This window comes from Enoplosus armatus, chromosome 16 (assembly GCF_043641665.1).
Source record: "Enoplosus armatus isolate fEnoArm2 chromosome 16, fEnoArm2.hap1, whole genome shotgun sequence".
In the NCBI taxonomy this organism is placed as follows: domain Eukaryota; kingdom Metazoa; phylum Chordata; class Actinopteri; order Centrarchiformes; family Enoplosidae; genus Enoplosus; species Enoplosus armatus.
This window is the reverse complement of record NC_092195.1, coordinates 11,942,214-11,965,107: the sequence shown is the minus strand read 5'-3', so window position 1 is coordinate 11,965,107 and position 22,894 is coordinate 11,942,214. Positions and strand designations below refer to the sequence as shown.

Sequence of the window (22,894 nt, the reverse complement as noted above, 5' to 3'; positions counted from 1 at the left end):
ACCACAGCTCATGCTATGCAATCAATGTATGAAGGACACACAAATTCATAAAATTCAGTGTTTCCTACTCATAAACAGCCATTTAATCAACGCTATGAGGATGTTGTTAACTGTAAATCAACAATCACAAACACACAGTCAAACAGTACAAATAGAAATGGACTCAAACAGTCTTGCTGGTTGTCCTCTTGAGGTTATAGATAGGGCCTCCATAGGTCGAGCAGGCCTTTGGACAGAAGGTGGTGAGAGGTGGAAGGCTCCAGTAGCTATCCCAACAAACAAACACACACACAAGCAATGAAGCGTTCTACAGGTCTGTTTGTGGCAAAGATCAGCATATTGCTGTAAAGATCTTTTATGATGTTTCTGGGCACACACGGAGGCATGATGCAGCAAAATGGAAAAAAAAGATTTACAACTGTGCCTCTGTATATATGTTTATGTTTCTGTCCAAACATTATAGTGCCAGTCACTACTGCAGCACTCTACAAGCCTGCCTTAGCTTTTATTCCTGCATCTGTGTGACTGAACCAGCTGTTTGCACACTGATTTACGAGTGCAACATTATGAGATTTAATAACATAGCTTTGGGCTTTATGACCTTTTATGAGAGTGAGTGTGTGTCTACATTCTGCTAACTGAGGTAACATTATAGGCTACCCACTGCCAAACACCATTTACCTCCTTCCAGCACGTATTGAGCTAGATTTCTCAGAGATGACAATGAAAGTGATTGAGTGTGACAGAAGAAGGAAAGAGAGAGAGCATCAGTTTTTCTTCTCCAGTAGGGGGAGAGATTGACAGTAATCCTGTTTGGAAGAGTAAAAGCGACAGATTTGGGATTAGCTCAGCGGCAACTCTTTTGATTTCTAAAGTAACTCTTATACAGAGTTAGATATTTGAGCTCATGTACAGTATATATGTCTCAATAAAACTGTCAACATCAACAGTCTCTGTGGAAAGAGGGCCTGTTACATACTCCCAGTGCTCTGGCTTTAGTTCCAACTATATGTTGCAAGTCATCCCCTCCCGTTCCTTCTGCACTGCATATAGTAATACCATTTGTATTGCTCCAACCACCAGTACTACTCGGGCATTTGCAAAACGTTGTAAAAAGAAACATTTGCAGGACAAACTCCAGAAACAAAGGTCAAGGTCTATAGATAAATAGTAAATCCATAGATGCAGATGTCAGATTTAAGAAGTGATCTGGAAGAGGTTTAGTCTGATTCAGACACAGTATAAATGTTGGTAAAGCAAAACTGTCATCGCTTTGCAAATCATTTGAACATTGTGCTGTGTGTGTGTCCTTGATTATGTTTGTGTGTGTGTGTGTGTGAGAGTGTGTGTGTGAATGTAACAATGAAGCCGCTATGTGCAGAGCAGTTTACAAAGCATCAATAGGCCACCAACTGGGATAATAACAGATGAAAAAACAGCAGCACAATCACCATTTTTCACAAATGCTTGAGCAACTTCTATTTTTACATTAATATTTCACCACTTGCATATTGATGTTGATTCATCTGTAATGTCAGATATTAGAATGAAAAAAGACATTTTTTCCACACACAGACAGCTGGTGGTCTCCAAAAAAAGTGTATTGTGTCCAAATTGTTTTTTTTCCCCAGTGACTTTTTCTTATTTCAAATAGTAATTTTTCTCCTTCTCTTTTACTTTCTTTCCCTCCTCCCCCAACCTACCTCTTTATTATTCATCTCCCTCTCCGTGTCCCTTTCTTCTCCTTTCCTCCACCTCTCTGCACTCAGGTTCATCGGCCCTGCCCAGCAACATGGCCTACTTCGGAAGCTCTCAGGAGGAGGAGGACCTGGAGGAGGATGAGGAGGAGGAGGAGGAGGTGAGGAACGGAGGTGGGATCCACTCTCATGGTGGGGGAAGCAGCAGCCAAGCCTCAGCCTCCTCCTCCTGCCACTCGACACCCCGCAAGGGCAAGCTCCCCACCAGGCAGCCGCTCAACGGGCATGGTAAGAGCGTGGGGATAAGCATGTTTTCATTACTAACACACTTCTTTTGTCTTCACACCCCCCGACGTAGAGTATAGAGTTAACTCCTTTCCTACATATTCCCAGAGCCTGATGGGAAATGTAGTCACTCATGAATAGCGGCACTTTGAAGAGACAGAATGTCTTCAATTGGTTTTATGAGTCACAGAGATCCTGTGTTTACTGTCTGAGTGTGTAGGGGATGAAAGCAAGTGAAGAGGAGGAAAGGATGGGCCACTCTGGGGGTGAGAGGTGAGGGGAGAGAAAGAAGGCTAGTGAAGGATGATGCACCAGCAGAACAACTAGAGAGGAATGGAAAGATCCATTTTTTCTGGGAGACAGTGAAATGCAACGACAAAAGAGAAACATTTGGGCCAAACGGGCACAGAATGAGTCATGGGACAGAAGACAGAGTCTCTCTGTGTGTGTTTTGTGTGCGTATCCCTGTTTGTGTGTGAACGTGAGCAATTTCCTAAGTTTGCTCTCTTGTGTTCCTCTGCAGAGACAGGCTAAGTCACATGGGATAGCAGAGCAGCACATCGGCTCTTTCCACCCCAATTAACACTTAGCTTGCTAAGCCCTAACAAGGTGTTTATGCACTGCAACAGCTGGCCGGGGCCCTTGACACACACACACACACACACACACACACACACACACACAACGCAGTGACAGCATACGTACACCCCTTGGGGCACATAGACATTTGGATGAATTCACACACACACACACACACACACACACACACACACACACACACACACACACACACACACACACACACACACACTTGTGCACAACATTTAGGAATTGCATGCATGCAGTTGAGCCCATGAGAACAGACTTGCTCACAATCCCAACACTGATGACTGTAAAAACAAGTATGATGCAAAAACTCTTCGTCTTGTGAAGTGTTTTTTTTTTATCCAGAAAAATAACAGTTGATTCTAGAAAATCCTTGAAACAAATAATCTTCCTGAACAGGCAGATTTTTTTCACTTGAAAAATCAGACTTTCTTTTAACCTGGAGGCCCTCCCTCCCTGGCAGACTTCAGAGACATACAATCCTTCCGGCCAGGCGTTTCCCCATGAAACAAGGGCTGGATTTCATAGTTCCTCCCTTTCGCCCCACTCCCTGACTCTCTCCCTCCCTCCCTCCCTTTTAGTCTGTAGAATTGCCGCCAGAAAGGTTCAAAAGGTGAACGCTTTGCTCAGCTCTTTCCTCTGTCATCCTCTCAAGTGGGATGTGGAGGAGGAGAGAGAGGCTGGTGGGATTAAGAGAGAAAGAGGGAGAGAGGTCCATAGATTTGCTTGCACTGAACTCTTGGAGAACTGTGCACTGCCTTTGTGTAGTTCACTGACAGTGTCTACCCCCCAACATGGATACATATACCTTGCTCTCATTCTTTCAGGAGCATCTGTAGCTGCAGCTTGAAACATGAACTGTACATATGCTCATATCTGTAGAAGGAGCACAAACAGTAGGATAGTGAAACCTGTTTGAACAAATCCAGGCTTGTTGTGTGCATGAGGACAGCTTAGTCTCCTTTCTTATCTCATATACCAACACTGTTTGCAAAGCAGGCTTGGCGCCTTCGCTGTGATATGCTAAATAAATAGATAAGAGGGAAATAGGCAGATATACTTTGTAGGGGACAATAGGGATGAGGGGGTTAAGGACACCAAAACAGACGTTTACATACATAGGTGTGCACACACAGTCAAGACTGGGTCATTGCTCCAGTGTTGAAACAGTGTTTATGCTGTGTTGGGTATCAGGCACACACACACACACACACACACCTCAGTACACTTTGCGGTATTAAGATTGGTGTCAAACGTGACACTTTAATATGCCGCTTGGGCCACTCTCCAGCAGGAGCCGGGTTATATGGGCTCTTAGGGAGGGAGGGAGGGAGGGGAGGAGGGGAGGAGATGGAGGAGGGGGGGGGGGGGTGTAGCTGAGAAAAAGGAGAAATAGAACTCATGAAGGAGAGAGAAACATTTTATTCTGGGAGGTAAAGAGAGACAGGAAAGGCCCTACATTGTAGGCCATTCATCAGCGCTCCGTCTCTCTACTTCTCTCTCTGGCTCGGCCATGTGCCATGTTGACATAGCTAATTTAAACAACTTTTATTGGGCTCAGTTTCTTGCTTAGCTCACTTCTCAAAATGTCAGGATTTCTCTCATTTTTCAGTGAGCCGGGGGCCCGAGAGACCTGCAGACGCTCACTTTGTGGTTATGAGTGGATACACACATACAGTACAACACACACACACGTACACACTTTTGCAGACAGAAGGATGCGCTGATGCTCAAAAACGTGCATGCATATCGTCTAACAACACATTCCTTGCTTTTCAGAGCATGCTGTGTATTTTGTGCGTTGCATGTGTACTGTAAGTGCTCTGTGTGTTTGTGTTTGGCCCTCCTGTCATTCTTTCCATATGGCCTTTTTCCTGTTGATATTAAGACACCATGAAACTTTAGATTGAGCCTCATAAAAGCTGAAGAGAGAGCTATTGAAAGTGTATGTTAATTGCCCCGTTCCTGTTCGACTCGTTTAGCATCATCCCCAGAGGTTGATGTAGTAGTACTACGCCCATTTTGAACAAGTTCATTGACATGTAGTATAAAGACGTCTTCATCCACACCTTAAATCATGCATATTTTACTGATTGGGGCCTATATGTCAGCCAAAAGCCTGTCACTCCAATGTTTGTGTGGGCTTTTTCCATTTTGTGGTTTGGTGCCAGGGGTTTATATGCCATTCTGCACTACAGGGGGGGTATTGAGACTTTCAGTATGTCCACATATTGGCACTGACATTGGTAGACTGTAGCCTGAAAAAACATATGTCCTACTAAGGGTATTTATAACTTGCTAACTGATAGGAACTTTCCACAGTGTCTTGTTTTCTTTACAGTGGCTTAATTGGTTATTTAAATGTATTTACTTGTTACTTCTTGTGCACATTAGGAATGTTTACTAGGTTGCAGAACTTGGAAAAGCATATAACGTGTACATAAACCATATAGCTTCCTAAATCTCAACAGTGAATCATGCGAAGTGTTACTGCAGAGTCTGTCCTGTTGCTTCAGAGTCCTAAAACTAAGAGGTCTCTTCATGATCTTCACAAAGTATATGAAGACATGCCAGTTTCATATACTGGTAGCAGACAGACAACTAAAATCAGTTAGCTTAATCAACGATACAGCTTGTACAAGTATATGTATGTGAGTAGCCGCTTCAAGCTAATAAGAGATCTTAACTTGTGTTTAATGTCCTCCTCTCCCATATTAATTAAGAATCACAAAAGCAGCACATCTGATTGCTCTCTTTCTCCCCTCCAGTGTTCAACAGCCACGGTAAAGCGGGGACCAGGGAGAGTCCGAGGCCCAAGGCGGGAACTCACGGCAGGGATGCGCCCGCCCCGCCACTGCCACCTCCTCCGCCTCCACCTCCGCCCCTCCTGAGGGAGCGCAGTGAGCGGGCGGAGGCACGGGAGCACGCGAGGGAGCAGCAGGCCATGGCCAGCGGTCGAGGCTCCGCCAACGGGCTGCCGCCGAGGAGAGCTGCTGAGGAGCTACGCAAACAGGTACTATATGGCCGGGAGCACCCAGCGTTAGAATTTCAAATGGATGACAAAAACCATTACATGCTAAATATCACACAGAGAGGAAAAAGGAAAGGATGAAAGCATTTCTATAGCTTCCTCAGGAGAGCTTGGAAAATGTGACAGAAGCATGAAGGGAAAGTATTCTCTTATAGGGAAACTTCTATGGCAGGTGAATGGTTTGCATTAGCTATGTTATAACTGGAGATATGATGGAATATTCTGCATTAACAGGCTCGAGGTACAGCATGCTTGTTTGGCCATTATGTCCATTTGAAAGCCTCCCCTCTCTTGGCTCTTCTTTTCATTTACCCATCTGCCACATCCTCTTTTTATCTTCCTGTCAATGATTTCTCCTAACTACTCCTGTGCCTTTCTTGTCTCCCTTCTATACTTTCTCTTTATTGCTGCTTTCCTCCGTTGCCTTGCATTCTGCTTGCTCTTCCTTTTACTCTGTCCTCTCCTCTACTCTTTCCTCTCTCCTCTCCTCTCCTCTCCTCTCATCCATTGTGTCTGGGAGAGTAATGATTGTGTTTTGGCCTGTCGTGACTGTAGCTATATTTAGTAGCGCTGGCTAGGGGCTGTGAAAGCCTGCCTCTCTCTCTGTGGCACTAAGCAGGTTTCAAGGAACCCCACGAAGTGAAAGAGGAGAAGTAGACGGAAGAGATGGCGTAGAGGTGGCATTAGTCACGAAACTGGCATTCTTATGACCACATCAGCTAGTCAGAAGCAATTGTCTGCTGAGGCACCACATTTCATTCTGTCTCTCTTATGATATATCTCCTGCTTTTGCTCCCTTTGCTTCCTTTCTCTCTTCTTTTCCATTTCCTCCCCTGCCTGTTCCTTCCTGTTGAATGCCAACCTCTATCCAGTGTTGTAGTTGTTGTTGTTGTTGTTGTTTATATTTTGCTGCTGCTGATGCACACTTGAGCATATGCTCAAGGTTCTTTTTAAAGTGGCTGGAATTGTAAAACCAACAATTAATTGCAATGAGAGTGACCACCTGCCAAGACAAACTTCAGCCTTACTCACTCGTCTTTGCTGTATGGCTTTTCCACCTCTCTCTCTTCCTCCTCTCTCTCTTTCTTTCTCAATTCACTGTTGGCACCCTGTGTTATTCTTTTGACTCCTCTCATACAGTGTGTTTTGTTTTTCCTCCTGTTCTCTTCTCTCGTTATATCTCCGGCTCTCTCAGTCTCTTTCACTCATTTTCTCTTCATACTCCACTCTCTCTCTCTCTCTCTCTCTCTGCTCCTGTGTCAAACAGACGGATCTTGCCCTTGACAACATGGCTCCAATCATTTGGAAGGATTAGTGCTTTTTTTTCCCTCCTCCTCGCTCTCCCTTCAATTAGCATGAACAGTATGTGCGTTAACCATGTGTGTTCAAGACACACACGCACGCACATTTATACACACGGCCAACTGCGAAAATACAGGCTAAGCCATATAAAAGGTTAAGTGATTATGTAGCCGTAAAAACGAACTAGGGGTTGTGTGTGTAAAACCGGAGGGTAAAGGCATTATCATAATTCAATTCACCATGATTCAGTTCTCCCTAATTTAATAGCAGCTTGTATCAACAAAATACATGCGCCGTAACAGGACCTTTTTATAAAACAATATGATTCTATCCATTTTAATTAAATAACAAAAGTGGGGATGTCAGCAAAGCAGCTGCACACAGAAGCAAGCGCAGGTGGGGTGTGCAAGGGCCAAACCATTTAGCCAACTCTGCATCATTTGAAAAGGACTCTGCACTTTCTTGTTTAGTTGTTTGTCCTTTGTCCTCAGCCCTCCTCAATTAACCCCCCTAATAATACTAAAACGTGAAAAATAACATTAGACAACAAACCAATGTGAATTAAATGCTCATTGAAGATGCTGCATGCAGATCTCTCCCTGTTAGTTATAAAAGGGGATTTGGTTTTGTGTGTGTTATTAGTGCCAGGCTGTAGTGACCTTTCTCTAGCTGCTTAAAAGTCAACCTGCCCAGGGCCGCATCGCATCACGCCCTAATAAGACAGCAGAGGCGAAAGAAGGCTTAAGCCGGATTTATGCCTCGCCGTCGAGGTGTTCCGGCAGTCGCACCGCAAATGACTCCGGCATAGGAATTGATTTATAGTTCAGCATAAGATTTAACCCGTTGATTGTCATCGCACCGCCGTAACACTTGATGGATGTGTTGCATGCTATCAAGCTGCGTCTATTATAAGTTTAAGTTATAGTGTTTACATTATTTCCTGGTCATAAGAGACCATCATGGTGAGGAGAAGGTTTGCACTGGAAACAAAGAACATTACTGAGCATCTCCTCAACTTGCCCCTTTTTGTCGTCATTTCATGTTGGAGAAAACACAAAATAGCCAAAGCTGACAAAACACAGTTCTTGTGGTCCCCACGTGGTATCTTTGTTGCCCTGATGTGTAGTTAAGTTTTTAAGGAGGTGCCTTTCAGCACTAGTGGTACCTCAGGTTGACAAATAAGTTTAAATCTGACCGTACGCGATTAAAAATGTGTGTAAAAGTGTTTGAGGAACAGAATAATCCTGCATATAGGGCTGCATGCCCAACCTCTTCTACATCTCCTCTCATCTTTTGTTAGTCAGCAGGGTTTTTCAAGGGTTAAACTTTCTCCTGTCTTCTTCCATCCTCTGGCTGGCCTTCTCTCGCTGTCTGTCTCCCCCCCCGCCTTCTTCCCAGGGCTGGCTCCTGCAGATGTTGCCTGTTAAAAATCTTCCTGCCAGGCCTCAGCTGGGCTATAGCAACACATGATGTCATCTAGACCCACCTCCCTCTCCCTCCTCCTTCCCTCCCCTTCCCCGCTCATGTGCGACCGAACACTCCAGAACAATCTCCGGCTGCCTGCCTGCGTGTGTGTGCTATTTTTTCCCTTTGGCTTCATTGTCTTTCTTGTTCTGCTCATCGTCCTTCTCATTTCTGTTCAAAATGTCTCTGCCAGTGGCTGTTAGCAGGAGGGAACTTCCATATCCTTTTTACATACCTCTTTTCTTTTTTCTTTCTTTCTAAGTATCTGTACTAGCTCCTGGCTTGTATTTTCTCCTCTCATCGTCACTCTCTTGCCATCCTCCTTTTCCACCAGACCAAATAATTAAAGAGAGAAGTGAGGGAGACTTGCCAAGCCCCCCCTGAAAGTGAGCCGGTCTGCTGAGCCCTCCTGTGGCAGGAAGCTGTCATGACAGTGTGTCTCTCAGATTCACTGCTTTGTCAGCAAACTGTGGCTGAACAAATATAGAACTTAGTTACTATTTCAGCATCAATGTAACACTAAATAAACTGTCACATTGAACTTTGTACTGAGTTTGCTAATATAACAATAAAAATAAGTCAGTTTGAACTTCGTGAGATTATGTGTCAGATTTGTAATCAATTCTTAAATAACAAGTAAAGTCACAATGAATGTGACAATGCTCATAATGTGACATGAAGTATGTATCACGTGAAAACAGTAGTGTTCTTTACGCAGTGCTTGCTGTGCAGCCTTCTTTTATCCACTCATATCGTAGCTGAATTCTCTCTTTCAGTCTTGCTTTCATTCCCTTCCTCTCCTCACTCTTTCTCAACACCCCTTCTCTCCTCCCTCACTCCTTGTCACCCTGTGTTTTTCCATTGTAAGGAGGCGTGTGTGTATGTCTGCGTGTTGGGGGGGGGGGGGGGGGGGGGGGGTGATTGACAGAGGCAGGGTTAAGTTTCAGTCCCCCCTTATCTTTTAATGGCCTGGTCTTTGTGTCGGCCCCCCGCCACCTGAGACGAACACAATACAATACATGCGCACACACACACACACATATACACACACAAATGTGACACAAGAGCCCTTCAAAGGCAAACCTGTCAATGGGCCGGCTGTCACCTCCCTCCTGTGGCGCCCCGACTGTGATTGATAACTCCATCTCTCCTCCTTTCTTTCTTCTATGGTTCACTTCCAGCTGGTCTGGACAGAGAGACACAGATACTGTAGATGGATGGCAGCGAGACATGATTATAGATGTTAATTTTTATGTTTTCTAATGACAATGTCTACCCCTACTTTGCATGCATCGTTTAGATATTTGAGAGTAAAAACGTAAAGAAAAGCATGTTTGCTCTGTATGAAAATAAAAGAAAATGTAACCAAATACAACAGGACAAAGTAGCCCTTTTATGCTAATACAACTACAGAAACATGACTCAGTCTATTCAGATATTGGCTGCCAAATACTGATCTTTAACTTAGCAAGATCTCTTAACACGGTCGGGCGAGGAAGAGAGGATATTCTTAGAAATGCGTACAGGGGAAACAGTAAAGGAAAGGAGATGAGGGGAATGAAATGATGGAGTGAAAGACGGAAATAGCTAGACTGAGTCCGATAGACACTTTAATTTTACACAATGTATTTGAACATACTGGCCCAGCTGTAAAGCACTTTGCACTGAGGGACAGGGTGACCATGTTTCCTCCCACAGCTGTAGCCAGTGAGCCAGCCATGGAACCAGACACCGCTGTACCAAACCTCTGATCTACAGCTGGGTGCCTCAAAGACTTCACACACATTCATGTGCACATACACACTCGCTCCCTTTCTCTATCTCTCTCACATAAACACACATGCAGGGCCTTTATTCATAGCACAAAAATTGAATTATAGCGTTTAAGGAAACCCATAGCAAGTAAAAGGCTGTTTTTATGTGCCCGGATGGGCTTTTATTCCATCCCAATGACCCCACCTCCTACCTCATACTGTCCAGCCATCTGCTAGCAGAAACCATGAAGCCTTCCCTGCTTTCCCTCTCATGTCTACCATCTTTTTTTTTTTCTACCCATTCTAAACTGTTGTTTATCTCGGGATGTAGTGGTTTTGGTTTTGGTTTGCACATATCCTTTTCTAAATCTCAGCCTTTGTGTTGACAGCAGTTTGAGCTGCAGTTTACAAAAGTGTACTGCATTTGAAAGTATAGTAATCAAGACAGTTGATCGCTTCTCTAATGAATAGCGTAGGTTTCCACAAATAGCTTTGGCCTGACCGGCCAAATGTGTTACTGCAGTGCTAGCATCTGAATGTGTGGCCTCTTCACTGTGGAGTGTGGGTGCGCCCACGCCCCTGCATGTGTCTTGTCGTACTTTCTGGTCAAAGAATTTCTATGGGTACATTTGGGGAAATGTTTTGCATTTTTGCTGTCTTTGATGCAATGGTATTTTTAACTTTCACATACATGCGTACAACATTCAGAGATGTGATCAAACAGTATTCTTTCAGAGATTTAAGCTTTATCAGCATGCCACCCCCTTTCCCTTCCAGCAAAGATCCCTCTTTTCAAGATATTCCCCTATTACCTCATTTACATGATTGATCAACAGCATTGTGATACAATTCTTTTTATCTCATGTGTACCATCTATTTTTTCTGATGATCTCAGGTCTCTAAAGTGAATGGGCTGACGCGGGCGAGCTCGGCACAAGCTGTCGGTGGTGCCAAAAAGAGCCGCGACTTCCGACTGCCGTCCAAAACTGTGAAGAAGTACACAGCCACCGTGTCCAAGGGCCACGTCACCTACACCAAAGCCAAACAGAAAGAACTGGGCAAGAAAACCAAACTCAGCAGCAGCAACAAACACAACAGCGCCGCCTCGGCACCATCGTCAGCGAACAATCACAATCAGCACAGCCAGCCAGCAGCCAGCAATGGGCTGGCCAACTCAGGAAAAGCAGCGGCACCAGCCCACCACAGCAATGCAAAAACCCGCAAACAGGTGCTACTATCCAATGGGCTGCACAATGTGGCTGCCGGCGCCCGCCTCAACGGCAGGCTAAATGGGCAGCGGCACAACACCCTGGCCAAGGAGGACAAGCAGAGACAGTCCCAACCGGGCCAGGGGGAGTGCCAAGGTCGAGAGGGACTGCGTAACTCCAAGCGGCGTCTGGAGGTGGTGCTCAACTCAGTGGGGACAGGGGTTGTTGCGCAGAAAGCCAAAACCACTGGCACTGAGGCCAAGAAGGCCAAGCTTCAACCCACGCCTCTGGAGACACGCAGCAGCAGCAAGAAGGTGGCCAATCAAGAGAAAGCTGCCACACAGACCACCACTCCACTTTCTAATGGACATGAATCAGAAACACCCCCTTCTCCTAAACAAACTCCACCTGTTACCCCACTTTCACCTCCTACTCCCTCTCCTCAACAAACCCCTCCTCCTACACCAGCAGCCAATGCAGAGCCGGTGAACCAGCGACCCAAGCGAGCATCGGCTGGCAAGCTGATGTTGATTCGACAAGCACAGCAGCAGCAGAGCAGGTCTCATGGTCGGAGCTCCTCCTCTTCCTCCCCCTCATCAGGCCAGAATCACCCACAGAACCCCAGTCGTGCCAGCACTACCTCAGACCCCCAACAAACCTCTGTGTCCTCCTCCACCACCTCCTCTCTGCTTACTTCCACCAACAACCCCGGACAGCTCAAACCAGCAGCATTGCGGACCGCTGACCGTGACAAGGAGTGGGAGCATGAGAAAGAGATGGCGCGCCAGAAGGAACGCGAGCAGGAGAAGGAGTGGGAGCGCCAGCGGAGCAGGCCAGAGGGCTGGGCAGCGCTGGGTGAAGTCCCTGTCTTTCGGCCAGTGCCTAGGGAGTTCCAGGACCCTCTGGTGTACTTGGATGCGGTGAGGGAACAGGCCGAGGAGGCTGGCATGTGCCGTGTCGTCCCGCCCCCAGACTGGCGGCCAGAGTGCAAGCTGAGCGAGGAGATGCGTTTTGTTACACAGGTGCAGAGGGTCCACATGCTGGGCCGGCGCTGGGGCCCCAACGTGCAGCGGCTGGCCTGCATCCGCAAGCACCTCAAATCTCAGGGCATTACCATGGATGAGCCACCTGTCATTGGTAAGTGAGCCAAACAACATTTATGAGTATGTGACTGTACACAAGGCCATTTAGTTTACAAAACTCCTTCCTGAATTGATTGAATTAACCAAGCAATAGGCCACAGGTTTCTTCCTGCTCACTGCTACAGAGGACCAGAGCCATCGATTTTACAGGAGTGAATTAAACCCAAACACCCCCTTCCAAACTGAGGCCTCCTCTCAGCCCTGTCTACACTTGGTTGTTTTTCTTTCACAGCTTCTGTTGAATGTAAATATAAGAAAGTTATAAACAAGATACGGTACATTAATGGAAAATAATGTACGAAATGTACAAAAAAGTGCCGTTTACCTTCTCAGTGTCCTGCTGTGTTTTTTTTGTAAGGCCATGATAAAAGCAGCAAATAAGCAAGCATTACAGATGTTGCTATTTCCATTGGTATCAGTGGTGCTCTGAAAGCTTCAGTGGCATTTCGCCCGATTTTATCTTCCCGTTTTATAGATGACAATAACAATGTGGAACAACTTGGCGAGGGACCTGACGGGCCACGAAAACAATATTGTCCCAGATTGTCCCGTCACCTTCCATTTCTCACAATGACATCAGCATTTTATGAGCCTTTAAACAACCCAGTTTAGACAGAAACTGTGTGTGTGAGTTTTCTGTATGTGCGTATGTATTCACCCCATGCATGCACATACAGTACATGGTTATTGAATTGTATTTGACTATTTCGTGTTGTGCACGCTCTTTTGCTCTTGCATACAGCTGTATTCAGATTAGCCCAGTGTGAGTACAGTTGGTATGCGGCTGTTAGCCAGAGAGACCTGGCAGCCAGTGAGCCACAGTGGAGTGGCTTCAGCCAGCCAGGATACCCTGGTTCCAAATGACTTCCTTTACTGTGCCCAGCAGATCAGTTCTACATTAACAGAATTTGTGTCTCTGTTTCGCACAATGATGGTTCAGATCATTTTAAAAGGTGATGGCTCAATTGGCCGTTTCAAATAAAATGAACCGGGCTAGACGAAACGGCAGCCAAAGGAGCAGATGCTCCAAGATGGCAGTCGTCTTGTTGTGATCTGATTTCTGTGTTTTTTCAAAACCTGAGACAAGTGACAAGTGAAAACGGGCAACTTCTTTATGTACACATGGAGTCACCATTTTTATATTTAACCACACTAAGCTCACCCCTCATTATTTCTCTGAATTAACCTTCTCTTTGTCCCTCTGCTCCACGCAGGTGGCTGTGAAGTGGACCTGTCACGTTTTTTCCAGCTCATCAATGACATGGGCGGCATGCAGCAGGTGATGGACCTGAAGAAGTGGACCAAGCTGGCCGACCTTCTGCGCATCCCTAAGTCAGCGCAGGACCGGCTGGCCAAGCTGCAGGAGGCTTACCTCCAGTACATTCTCTCCTATGACTCACTCAGCACCGAGGAGCGCCTCCTACTGCAGGTCGAGGTGCTGCAGGAGAAAAAGAACCTGGAGTCGCGCCGGGGCCCTCTGGAGGGTCTCTCGGACTCCTCAGCACCTAGTGCACTGGTGCTGCCACGCTATGAGCCTAAGAATGGGCTAGTAGGTGGGATAGTAGGAGGGGCGACAGGGAACCACCGCACCAATGGAGTGTATCACCATCTGAAGGAGCTGGAGGCTCAGGTCAAAGCGGGCCGGCGCCGGCTCTTCGCTCAGGAAAAACAAGGCAAAGAGGACAGGCAGCACGGGGAGGAGCAGCAGCAGCAGCAGCAGCAGCAGCAGCAGCAGCAGCAGGAGGACGAGGAGGACAGGGGCGTTCTCAGTGACCAGCACAAATGTATTAACAAGGTGAGGATGAAGAAGACATTTGCTGTTTATGCCACACATTTGAAGCATACAGACAGGAGGCATGTAAGTGTATCTTTCCATTTAGTTATTCTCTTCTTTCTAAAAGAGGTTTCATGAGCTCATCAAGCGCTGTTAACAACTGTTAACTCTTGTTGACTACTGTTTCAGGGTCAGTTGTTCATTACAGCGTTTGCTGAGAAGTTTACAGTACATCTTTGCATCAGCAGTAGCACTAAAACATAGAAACATCTCTGGATGTTGTCTCCTAACTAGCACGTCTCCTGATCGTGGTTTTCCTTGTTTTCATTTTTTACTCAACACGAAGACACCTACCAAATCCCCTTAATCAAGTTTGTTTTAGTCCTTCAATCAACACAGTGTTAATTAAAATAAAAAATGATATGCACATTGTCTTGTTGATATGGAAAATGTCAGACCTTTTTGTAGCTCGCCTGAGCAGTCTTCAAAGGCCTCATTATTGCTCAGCCAGATGTCTGCCATCTCACTACTATCTGAATCAAGACTAATGTCACACATGAGGTGTAAACAGCCTACACCCTTCATAGTATCACCACTAATATTTGAGCGTTTCGATATCACTGTCAGTTCTTAGGTGGCGAAACATGCACCCTATCTTCAGATGGAGCTAAGCTGTGCTATAAATTGTCACAACACTCTATGACTGGGTTTGTTTCAGGGAGAATGTTGCTGTGGTGTGAACTGCAAAGATGTTAATGCATATTGAAATTGTTATTCAGTGTTCTTGGTAACATTGTCACGCTGTTAACTGACACAAAGCAAACATGAGAGGATATACACCTGTTTAAATGCAGCAATACATGTGAATGTGTCATGTGGCTGTATTGTGAAGACCTGGGTTTCAGTGTGCAAGCTAGGGGCAGCAGTTTTTGTGCCTTGCACGTCTTGTGGTTCTGTTAAATATTTCTGTTCAGCTGTGTGTGTAAGGTGGTCAGTAGTCTTGCTTTTGTGTGCGTGTGTGTGCGCGCATTCACACACATTAGATGTATTCCCACCTCCCCAGCCTGCTGGCAGCTGTGTTGATTCTGGCTGGCTGAAATGTAGGTCAGAGAGAAGGCAGCCCCCAAAGCAGCCCTTCCCCTCACCCCTGCCCCGCCCCCTTCAAACCCCGCCTTCTCCAGCTCTCTCGACTCCTTTAATCCAGCCCTCTCCCCACAGCTTCTCTCCTTCAGCCCATGCCCTTGCTCTTAGCTATTTCCCCAAATCTGCAGTCCTCTTGCCGACCCTCTCTTTCTCTATCGTGCCAGGTCTTCTTGCCAGTGCCTCTGCCAAGCCCCCCTACCCCCAACACGTACATCAGTGCAACAGCTAGCAGTTCTTTGTGTTTTCCACATATGGATTTCCACACATACACAAAAAACCACACTTGTTTTTCACAAAAACTATTGTGTTGATACACAATATTTATTTTCCAAGAGCTTGTGTGCACATTTTCTGTCATGCCACAGCATCTTGATGTGATGAAGCAGTAATTATTTCTGTAATTAAGATAACTTTGTTCTGTGTTGCCTCTTTCTCACACTCACTCTCATGCTGGGTAATACTCCGCCCATCTCAAATGTGGATCCCATTTGATTTTTTTTCCCCCTTCTAAACCCCTCTATATGACCTCCCTGTGAAGAACTGAGATATTGTCAACAGACTTGACCCAGCCCAGTCCATAGACCTCTGAATTATGGAAGTACTATTCAACGTAGTGACATGTGAATGGCTGTCACCATCCTGACGGGACAGGCTTGTCTAAATATGACCCATCACTTTCTCTGCAGCTCAGATTTGTATGCATTTTTCATCACGAGTGGCCCCCAGGAGGAGGTTATATTTCACTTTTTCTATCAAGAGAACAAAGTGCATGTCAAGGGTATAATTAACTCTAATTACACCAGGAAAGGCTTGGATAAGTGCTGCTACCGACTCGCCCAAAGAACGTCTTGTCAGTGCTTACTAGGCCACTACTATGCTGTTTTATGTAACTGCATTATTTCACAACCTTGTAGCTACTGTAATAATAGGAAGTGAGATTGTAAGGTCGTCACTTTTTGAAAACATGGACAAATAAGAGGGAAAAAAGAAAAAGACTGTCACCGTGAGCATAAGGAATCCGCAAGGTCATCTTTCAGCAGGGTCTATACATCTCCAGGCCCGGGGCCAGCAGATTTATGGTAACCTTCAAAGCTTCTCTGTAGCAGGAGTGTCCATGGGAGACAGGGTCAAGTCCAGGGGAAACGTATCTGGGACTTGCAACCTTATAGAGATTGATACATTTTACCTAACCCATTTACACATCTGTGCACATACATTACATGCATTCTTTTGACCATAATCCTTTCCCGTTGACTTTTTGACTCAAACTTGTGGTGGGAAAGAGGAGAACTTGCAGTTCATTGACATCCAGCAATATTTTCTTTGCTCATGTTTTATTTTCGCTCCAATCTCGGTTCACATTCCCTACAGTTGTTTTATCGTGACCGAAGACCATAAATATTTTCTTGTTCCCCTCAGACTCCTTTTAGCATGCTGGGACTCATGTTTAATGCCTCTTTGTTGCAGGGGAAATCGGTGTCTTTGACTAACTTCTTCAGGATAGCCCGGAACACCATGACCATGTGCTTTAACAAGGAACCAGGAGCTGCTGACGTTGAGGTTAGCATGCCATCTCTTGATTAAACAACTTGTACTGAATGTAAACTGCATTGTCTACAATAGCTTCTAGTGGCTCGTTATTTTTAGTACATTTGTTATTTTTTTCTGAAAGAAACATTTTGTCGCTGCCAGATGAAACATTAGAGCTGTTGATCAAATGTTTATGTAAAACCTCAGCCATGAGAAAATCATTGAAAGGGGAGTTTGCTCACAGACCTCAGCTAGCAGCATTTCTTCAGTTAGCTGACATAATTGACTATGAAGCACACCTGAAACTTGTACCCTGTTTCATGCATTCTTCCACTGATTCCTTTTCGCTCATGCAGCAAGAGTACTGGAGGATTGTGGAGCAGAGAGACAGCCACGTGGCGGTGCATTGTGGGAAGGTGGACACCAGTACACATGGCAGTGGTTTCCCCACAGGAAAGTCAGAGCCATTTTCAAAGTAAGTTGCTCATAGAGCTTACACCACACTCACTTTAAAGTTTGGACACAATATTCTGCCACTTTTGCAAGACTGTTGTCTTGACCTGTTGACCGGATGGCCCCTGTTATGAATCTCAGATGGTGAATCTGGGCAGGGAAACCCAAAGAGTAGCAGTGTCTGCTTCCTCAAGAGTGACCATGGAGGCTCCCTTGAGCTGCCTAGACCACTTGGTGTTTTTTGGCATGCCTGGAAAGAAAATGCAGAAATGACAATTTCCTCTCATCTTCTCTTCAGACATGGATGGAACCTCACTGTCCTCCCCAATAACTCTGGATCCATTCTGAGGCATCTGGGTGCTGTGCCTGGTAAGTACATGTGAAGGCAGTTCTCTCAAAGAAACACAATTATTGCAAATTGCTCCAGAAAATGCATACATATAGAGCATTAATGAATTTTTTGCTGTATCTCTACAGATTATGTGTCATTGTTTGCGTAATGTGCAGTTAATAATAACCTATACTCTTGTTTCTCTCTCTTTAAACCCCTCTGTCTCCCCAGGGGTGACAATTCCCTGGCTTAACATTGGCATGGTCTTTTCTACCTCATGCTGGTCTCGCGACCAAAATCGCCTTCCATATATTGATTACTTACACACTGGTGCTGATTGCATTTGGTAAGTATGCACGTACGTGTACACGATCATACTGAAAACACTCTCCCAAATTCCCTTGTAAATGTTTAAACATATGTGCAATCAGCGAGGAGAACCAATAGGAAACAATGAATAAAAAAACAGCTAATCTGAGAGCATAGTCTCCTCCCTGTGGACTGTTTGCAAATGGGGTAAAGTCAACTGATGTCCATGTGTGTTGATATCTCTGTTCCTCCCACAGGTATTCTGTCCCTGCTGAGGAGAAGGCTAAGCTGGACAAGGTGGTCCATACACTGCTTCAGGCCAATGGCACCCCAGGACTAGAAATGTTGGAGAAGAACATCATGGTCAGTCATGATACTTTGTGAAGCCAGTTCATTACCGAAAATATACAGTTTCAGAAATGTAACCCCTTTTTCCTTCTCTCCCCCTCCTCGTTCTTGATCTTCCAGATCTCTCCAGAGGTGCTTTGCCGTGAAGGCATCAAGGTTTACCGTACGGTCCAGAGGAGCGGCCAGTTTGTGGTCTGCTACCCCGGAGCCTTTGTCTCTAAGGTGTGCTGTGGCTACAGCGTGTCAGAGACGGTGCACTTTGCCACACCGCACTGGATGAACCTGGGTTATCAGGCCGCAAAGGTCAGCATATGAATCTGGGTGGGCAGATCAGTACAAGGGCCATGTGAAATGAATAATGGCACATGTGTATATGTGGAAAACAAAATGTGCAATAAGGGATGAAAATGTTTTCTATAAATATGAAAACTAAAATGTCGCTGGAATGAATATTTTGCCTGTGTATTCCAGATTTTACATGTTTTTTTATTTGGCTTCTGCTTTGTAACGCCTCACAACACTGGCCCCCTGTGGACGGTGGCAGTTAAAGCTCTGATTTATGTAGAGCTGATTGAAACTCAAATGGATAAATGAACTTAGAACCTAGAGCTTGATTCTCTAATCAGCCAATGTGCTGAACTTTAAGGAGTAATTGCAGCTGTAAGTCTCCCTGGAGGGTGGATTTAGATTTTTTTGTGATCATGAGCAAGCCTTCGGACCATTGGATCTCATTAAAGCAGTAATAGAAGAGAAGAAAATGTTTCTTACTATCATTATGGGCATTATGGTGATGGAACCGCGTATACCTTCAGCAATATCATCGTATCCATAGCCACAGCAAAGATTGCTCTCAAGGGTAATATGGCATTCATACAATGTACTGTATTGTGGTGCACTGCCTGAAACATTTTCTTCCAAATGGTGAACATTTTTTACTTACTACATACTAATGTTGTGTACAGTCTGTGGTTACACTGCAAACAATTTCATTCTTATACATGATATTATCAGCATTGTTGGAGCATGTCTGTCAACTTGCTTTACTCTTTCTTCATCTAGTTAAAATATCTGTATTTGGATGTGTGTAAAAGGAAACAAAACTGGTTGAATAAACGACCGATGTTGGGGAAGAAGTGCTGTCTTTTTTTGATTTTGAGACCATAAAAAATGACAACGAAACACATAAAAAATAGTTTGTTACTGATTTAATGAGATTCATAATACATCATCTGTTCCGTATTTGTGTACAGGACCTGAAATGTCGTCGTATAGCCAAACCCTTCTCCATGGAGAAGCTACTGTACCAGATCGCCACAGCCGAATCCAAGAGGGACAATGGCCTTCTCCTCACCACCATCTCCGCCCTACTCAAAGACCTCAGGTAGGGGCAAATAAAGATTGTCTGTATTTTCCCAGAACAATAAAAAACTTAGTTAATGCACCACGACACAGTTTATGCACAGCTTTTTACACGATAGCAGATGTAAATGTTTTCCGGCTTTAACTTAATGAGCTGCGTTCTTGTCCAATAGGAACATAGAGATGCGCCAACGGCAGGAACTTTACAAGGCAGGTTTGCTCTCCTCTGCCCGCTACGGCACCCATGACAGCAGCCTGGGACCCGGTGAGGGACGCAAGAAGCCCCGCGGGAAATGGCTGGCACTGGAGTCCTCAGAGAGACGCTGCCAGATCTGTCAGCATCTCTGCTACCTGTCCATGGTGAGAGCACAGGAGTTGAACACACCTTGGTTATAAGATGGAGGACTTATTTTCTAAAATGCTACAGTGCTAGTTTGAAGTCAGAAATATTTATTCATGAAATCATCAATCATGCAAGAGTGGTTATCATTCTTTCAGTTTGTAGGTATAATTTTGCATTATTCCCTGCAGAAACATACAGCTTATATATTGTACTTACTATTTGCTACCTGCTATACATAACATTCATTTTATTTTATTTTATTTATTAGCACAGTGGCAAGACTACAACAACTTTTCATGGCTCAATATAAACCCAAATGATGAAATTTGATATAACAATGTTATCAAATTCAATGCCATAATATTGTAATACATGCAAACTTACTAACTTGCCAGCTGCATAATACAGTAGGAGAGGAAGACATTTAAATGATTTATCAGTTTTCCCACCATCTCAGTAACAAGAGAATCCTGTGTTGAGTGTCTGGTTTCTACATTAATGTCTCTGTTTCTGTGCAGGTGGTTCAGGAGACTGACAATGTGGTCTTTTGTCTGGAGTGTGCCCTGCGCTATGTGGAGAAGCACAAGTCCTGCAGAGGCCTTAAGATGATGTACCGATACGATGAGGTGAGCTGCCGCTGTGTGTTTCTGCCGTGGTTCAGTTCTCTCCCTGTCCAGATGGGGGAGACATCAGCTTGGTTTACACTGCTCCAGGAAGTAGATTATTCAGCATGACAGTGTATTTTGTTATGTCAATGCTGTAACTCCTGCTGTGTTTGTGAAGTTATATGAACAAATGATCTTAGAGAAGAATATTTATTAAAGAATATTAAAACTTTAACTTCAGTTCAGGTTCAGTTTTTCATCTGTACTTTTTCTCTGTGCCTTCCAATCAGGAGCAAATCAACAGTTTGGTGAACCAGGTGTGTGGCCGGGCCATGTTAAAGAACGGAGGCGGAGGTGGAGTTGTCGTCAACGGAGGAGGGGATCCCTGCCACGGCTTAAGCCCAGCCAAAGCATCACCGGCCAAGCGAGGCCCCCGGAAGCGTGCCACTGTGGAGGTGTCCCTGGCACGCCTGTCCTCCAGCCACATACCCAAGGCCGCTGCTGTGTCCTGAGGGGGGCGCCTCGACACCACCGCCCGGTGCTGTTCCCACGTCCTGCTCCGACCCTCCCCGAGCCCTCCCAAACCTGTTGTTTTTTTTCTTTACATTAAGCAGGATCACTATCAATCCCTCCTCCTAAGATTGTTTTTGAGCTTTGAAAATCCCCTCACCTGACCTCAGCACCCCGCCCCCCCAAAAAAATACTCACCTCCCCCCTTAGTATGACAGGCTTGTTTATAAAAAAAAAAAAGAAAAGGAAAAAAAGAAAAGCAAGATGTCTTTTTTGCACTAGTGTGAAAGAAGAATTTGTTTTTATTCTGGATGATTTTAGAATCCCCCACGTCCCTCTTTAAGTCGTCCTTTACAACATTACAAGCATTAAGTGTAACGTTCACAAGAAGACTTGATGGGCACAGTTATACCCTTTACCTCCACCCCCACCCTCCCGTCACTAAAATGGGTTACATTTGTTACCATAGTCTTGCATCACTCTTTCCTGCCCTCGTCCCTGAGACGGAACCCCCCCCCCCCCCCCCATCCCTTCTCATCATGCGTCACTCAACTGTGAACATGGGACAAATGAAAAGGCGGCCTTTTTTTTTTCTCTCCCCAGTTTTCTGAAATGAAAATGACATCAAGTAGTTACCCAAAGTTTCTCTCTATCCTTGGTTTGAGGAAGAGGAGTCCTTTTTTAATTCTTTCTTGATGCAGCTCCTGCATTGTTTTTTTGTTTTTTTTTATTTTTAAAAAGGGGGGTTGGCGACGCGAGGTAAAAACTTGAAAGACAGACGATGTTGGTTTATTGTTGGTTGGCTATGTTTTTTCAAGCTCTATTTTGAATTTTAGCTTTGTTTTTTGCTAGGTTTTTTGCAAGAAGTCTTCTGTGTATTTTATTTTTATTTTGTCATTGTGGATGTTTCTGTTCGTTGACGGATGTGAGAGGGGGCAGAGCTACAGCTGCTTGACCTGTGAAAGGTCACCCCTCACCTCACTTCCTGGTAGTATGGAGGGATCCTTCCTTCGCTAGCAAGTGAAAACGGTGCCTGATACTCAGCGAGGAGGTCCATTTTATTGGTGCTGTTGGTTATAATTACTGTATAACAACACAAAAATTTAAAATCTGGGGGTTTGCGCCTACTATCGGCTAACAGCTAGTTCACGCACCCCCGCCCCACAGGGCAGAAAGGCTTTCAGGCTTTTCTGGTTCTAGATGTGCAATCGTGTTAACATTCCATTCTTCCAGTCCTCTTGTTTCATCTGTACCAGTAAACATTAATTATTATATTATATTATTATTATTATTATTATTATTTTGTGTTTTTTACTTTTGTTGATCTGATGTGTTATCTCAAGTAGAGCCACTAGTCAAAGAGTGTAAAATGTGAAATATCAAATCCGAGTTTTTTTTTTTAAATTTTTTATTATTGTCCTTTTTGTTTTGTTTTTTTTGGCTTTTCGCATTTTTTTTCCCTTTTCCAGATATATTATGCGTGATTTTTAGAGAGAGGAAAAAGTCCAACACAAACAAAACATCAACTTTTTTGTACATAATCCTGTAAATTTCTTTAAATACTTGAGCCTTTTTCTGGGGTTAAGGAAGAAAGAAAGAAAGGAAGGAATAGAGAAGAGAGAAAAAGTTCCAGAGGAGAGTGGTTGATGAAGAAAAAGCCTTACATTTCCCTTTCTTCATCCATGTGAGTTTGACGCTTA

The 22,894-nt window shown here is 44.7% G+C and overlaps 1 protein-coding gene across 1 annotated transcript in view; it reads left to right on the top strand.

Annotated features, from left to right (window-relative positions):
* jarid2b (jumonji and AT-rich interaction domain containing 2b) overlaps nucleotides 1-21,664 on the top strand; it is a 100,432-nt gene extending 78,768 nt beyond the window's left edge. Inside the window, exons 5-18 of the mRNA XM_070921623.1 lie at nucleotides 1,770-1,985; nucleotides 5,357-5,601; nucleotides 11,035-12,484; nucleotides 13,704-14,284; nucleotides 16,874-16,966; nucleotides 17,293-17,411; nucleotides 17,688-17,758; nucleotides 17,952-18,066; nucleotides 18,287-18,392; nucleotides 18,498-18,680; nucleotides 19,628-19,758; nucleotides 19,910-20,096; nucleotides 20,598-20,705; nucleotides 20,975-21,664. Of these exons, the coding sequence (XP_070777724.1) occupies nucleotides 1,770-1,985; nucleotides 5,357-5,601; nucleotides 11,035-12,484; nucleotides 13,704-14,284; nucleotides 16,874-16,966; nucleotides 17,293-17,411; nucleotides 17,688-17,758; nucleotides 17,952-18,066; nucleotides 18,287-18,392; nucleotides 18,498-18,680; nucleotides 19,628-19,758; nucleotides 19,910-20,096; nucleotides 20,598-20,705; nucleotides 20,975-21,196 (3,827 nt within the window). The 3' untranslated portion in view covers nucleotides 21,197-21,664. The remainder of the gene's footprint in view (nucleotides 1-1,769; nucleotides 1,986-5,356; nucleotides 5,602-11,034; nucleotides 12,485-13,703; nucleotides 14,285-16,873; nucleotides 16,967-17,292; nucleotides 17,412-17,687; nucleotides 17,759-17,951; nucleotides 18,067-18,286; nucleotides 18,393-18,497; nucleotides 18,681-19,627; nucleotides 19,759-19,909; nucleotides 20,097-20,597; nucleotides 20,706-20,974) is intronic.
* Nucleotides 21,665-22,894: the final 1,230 nt, after the last annotated feature.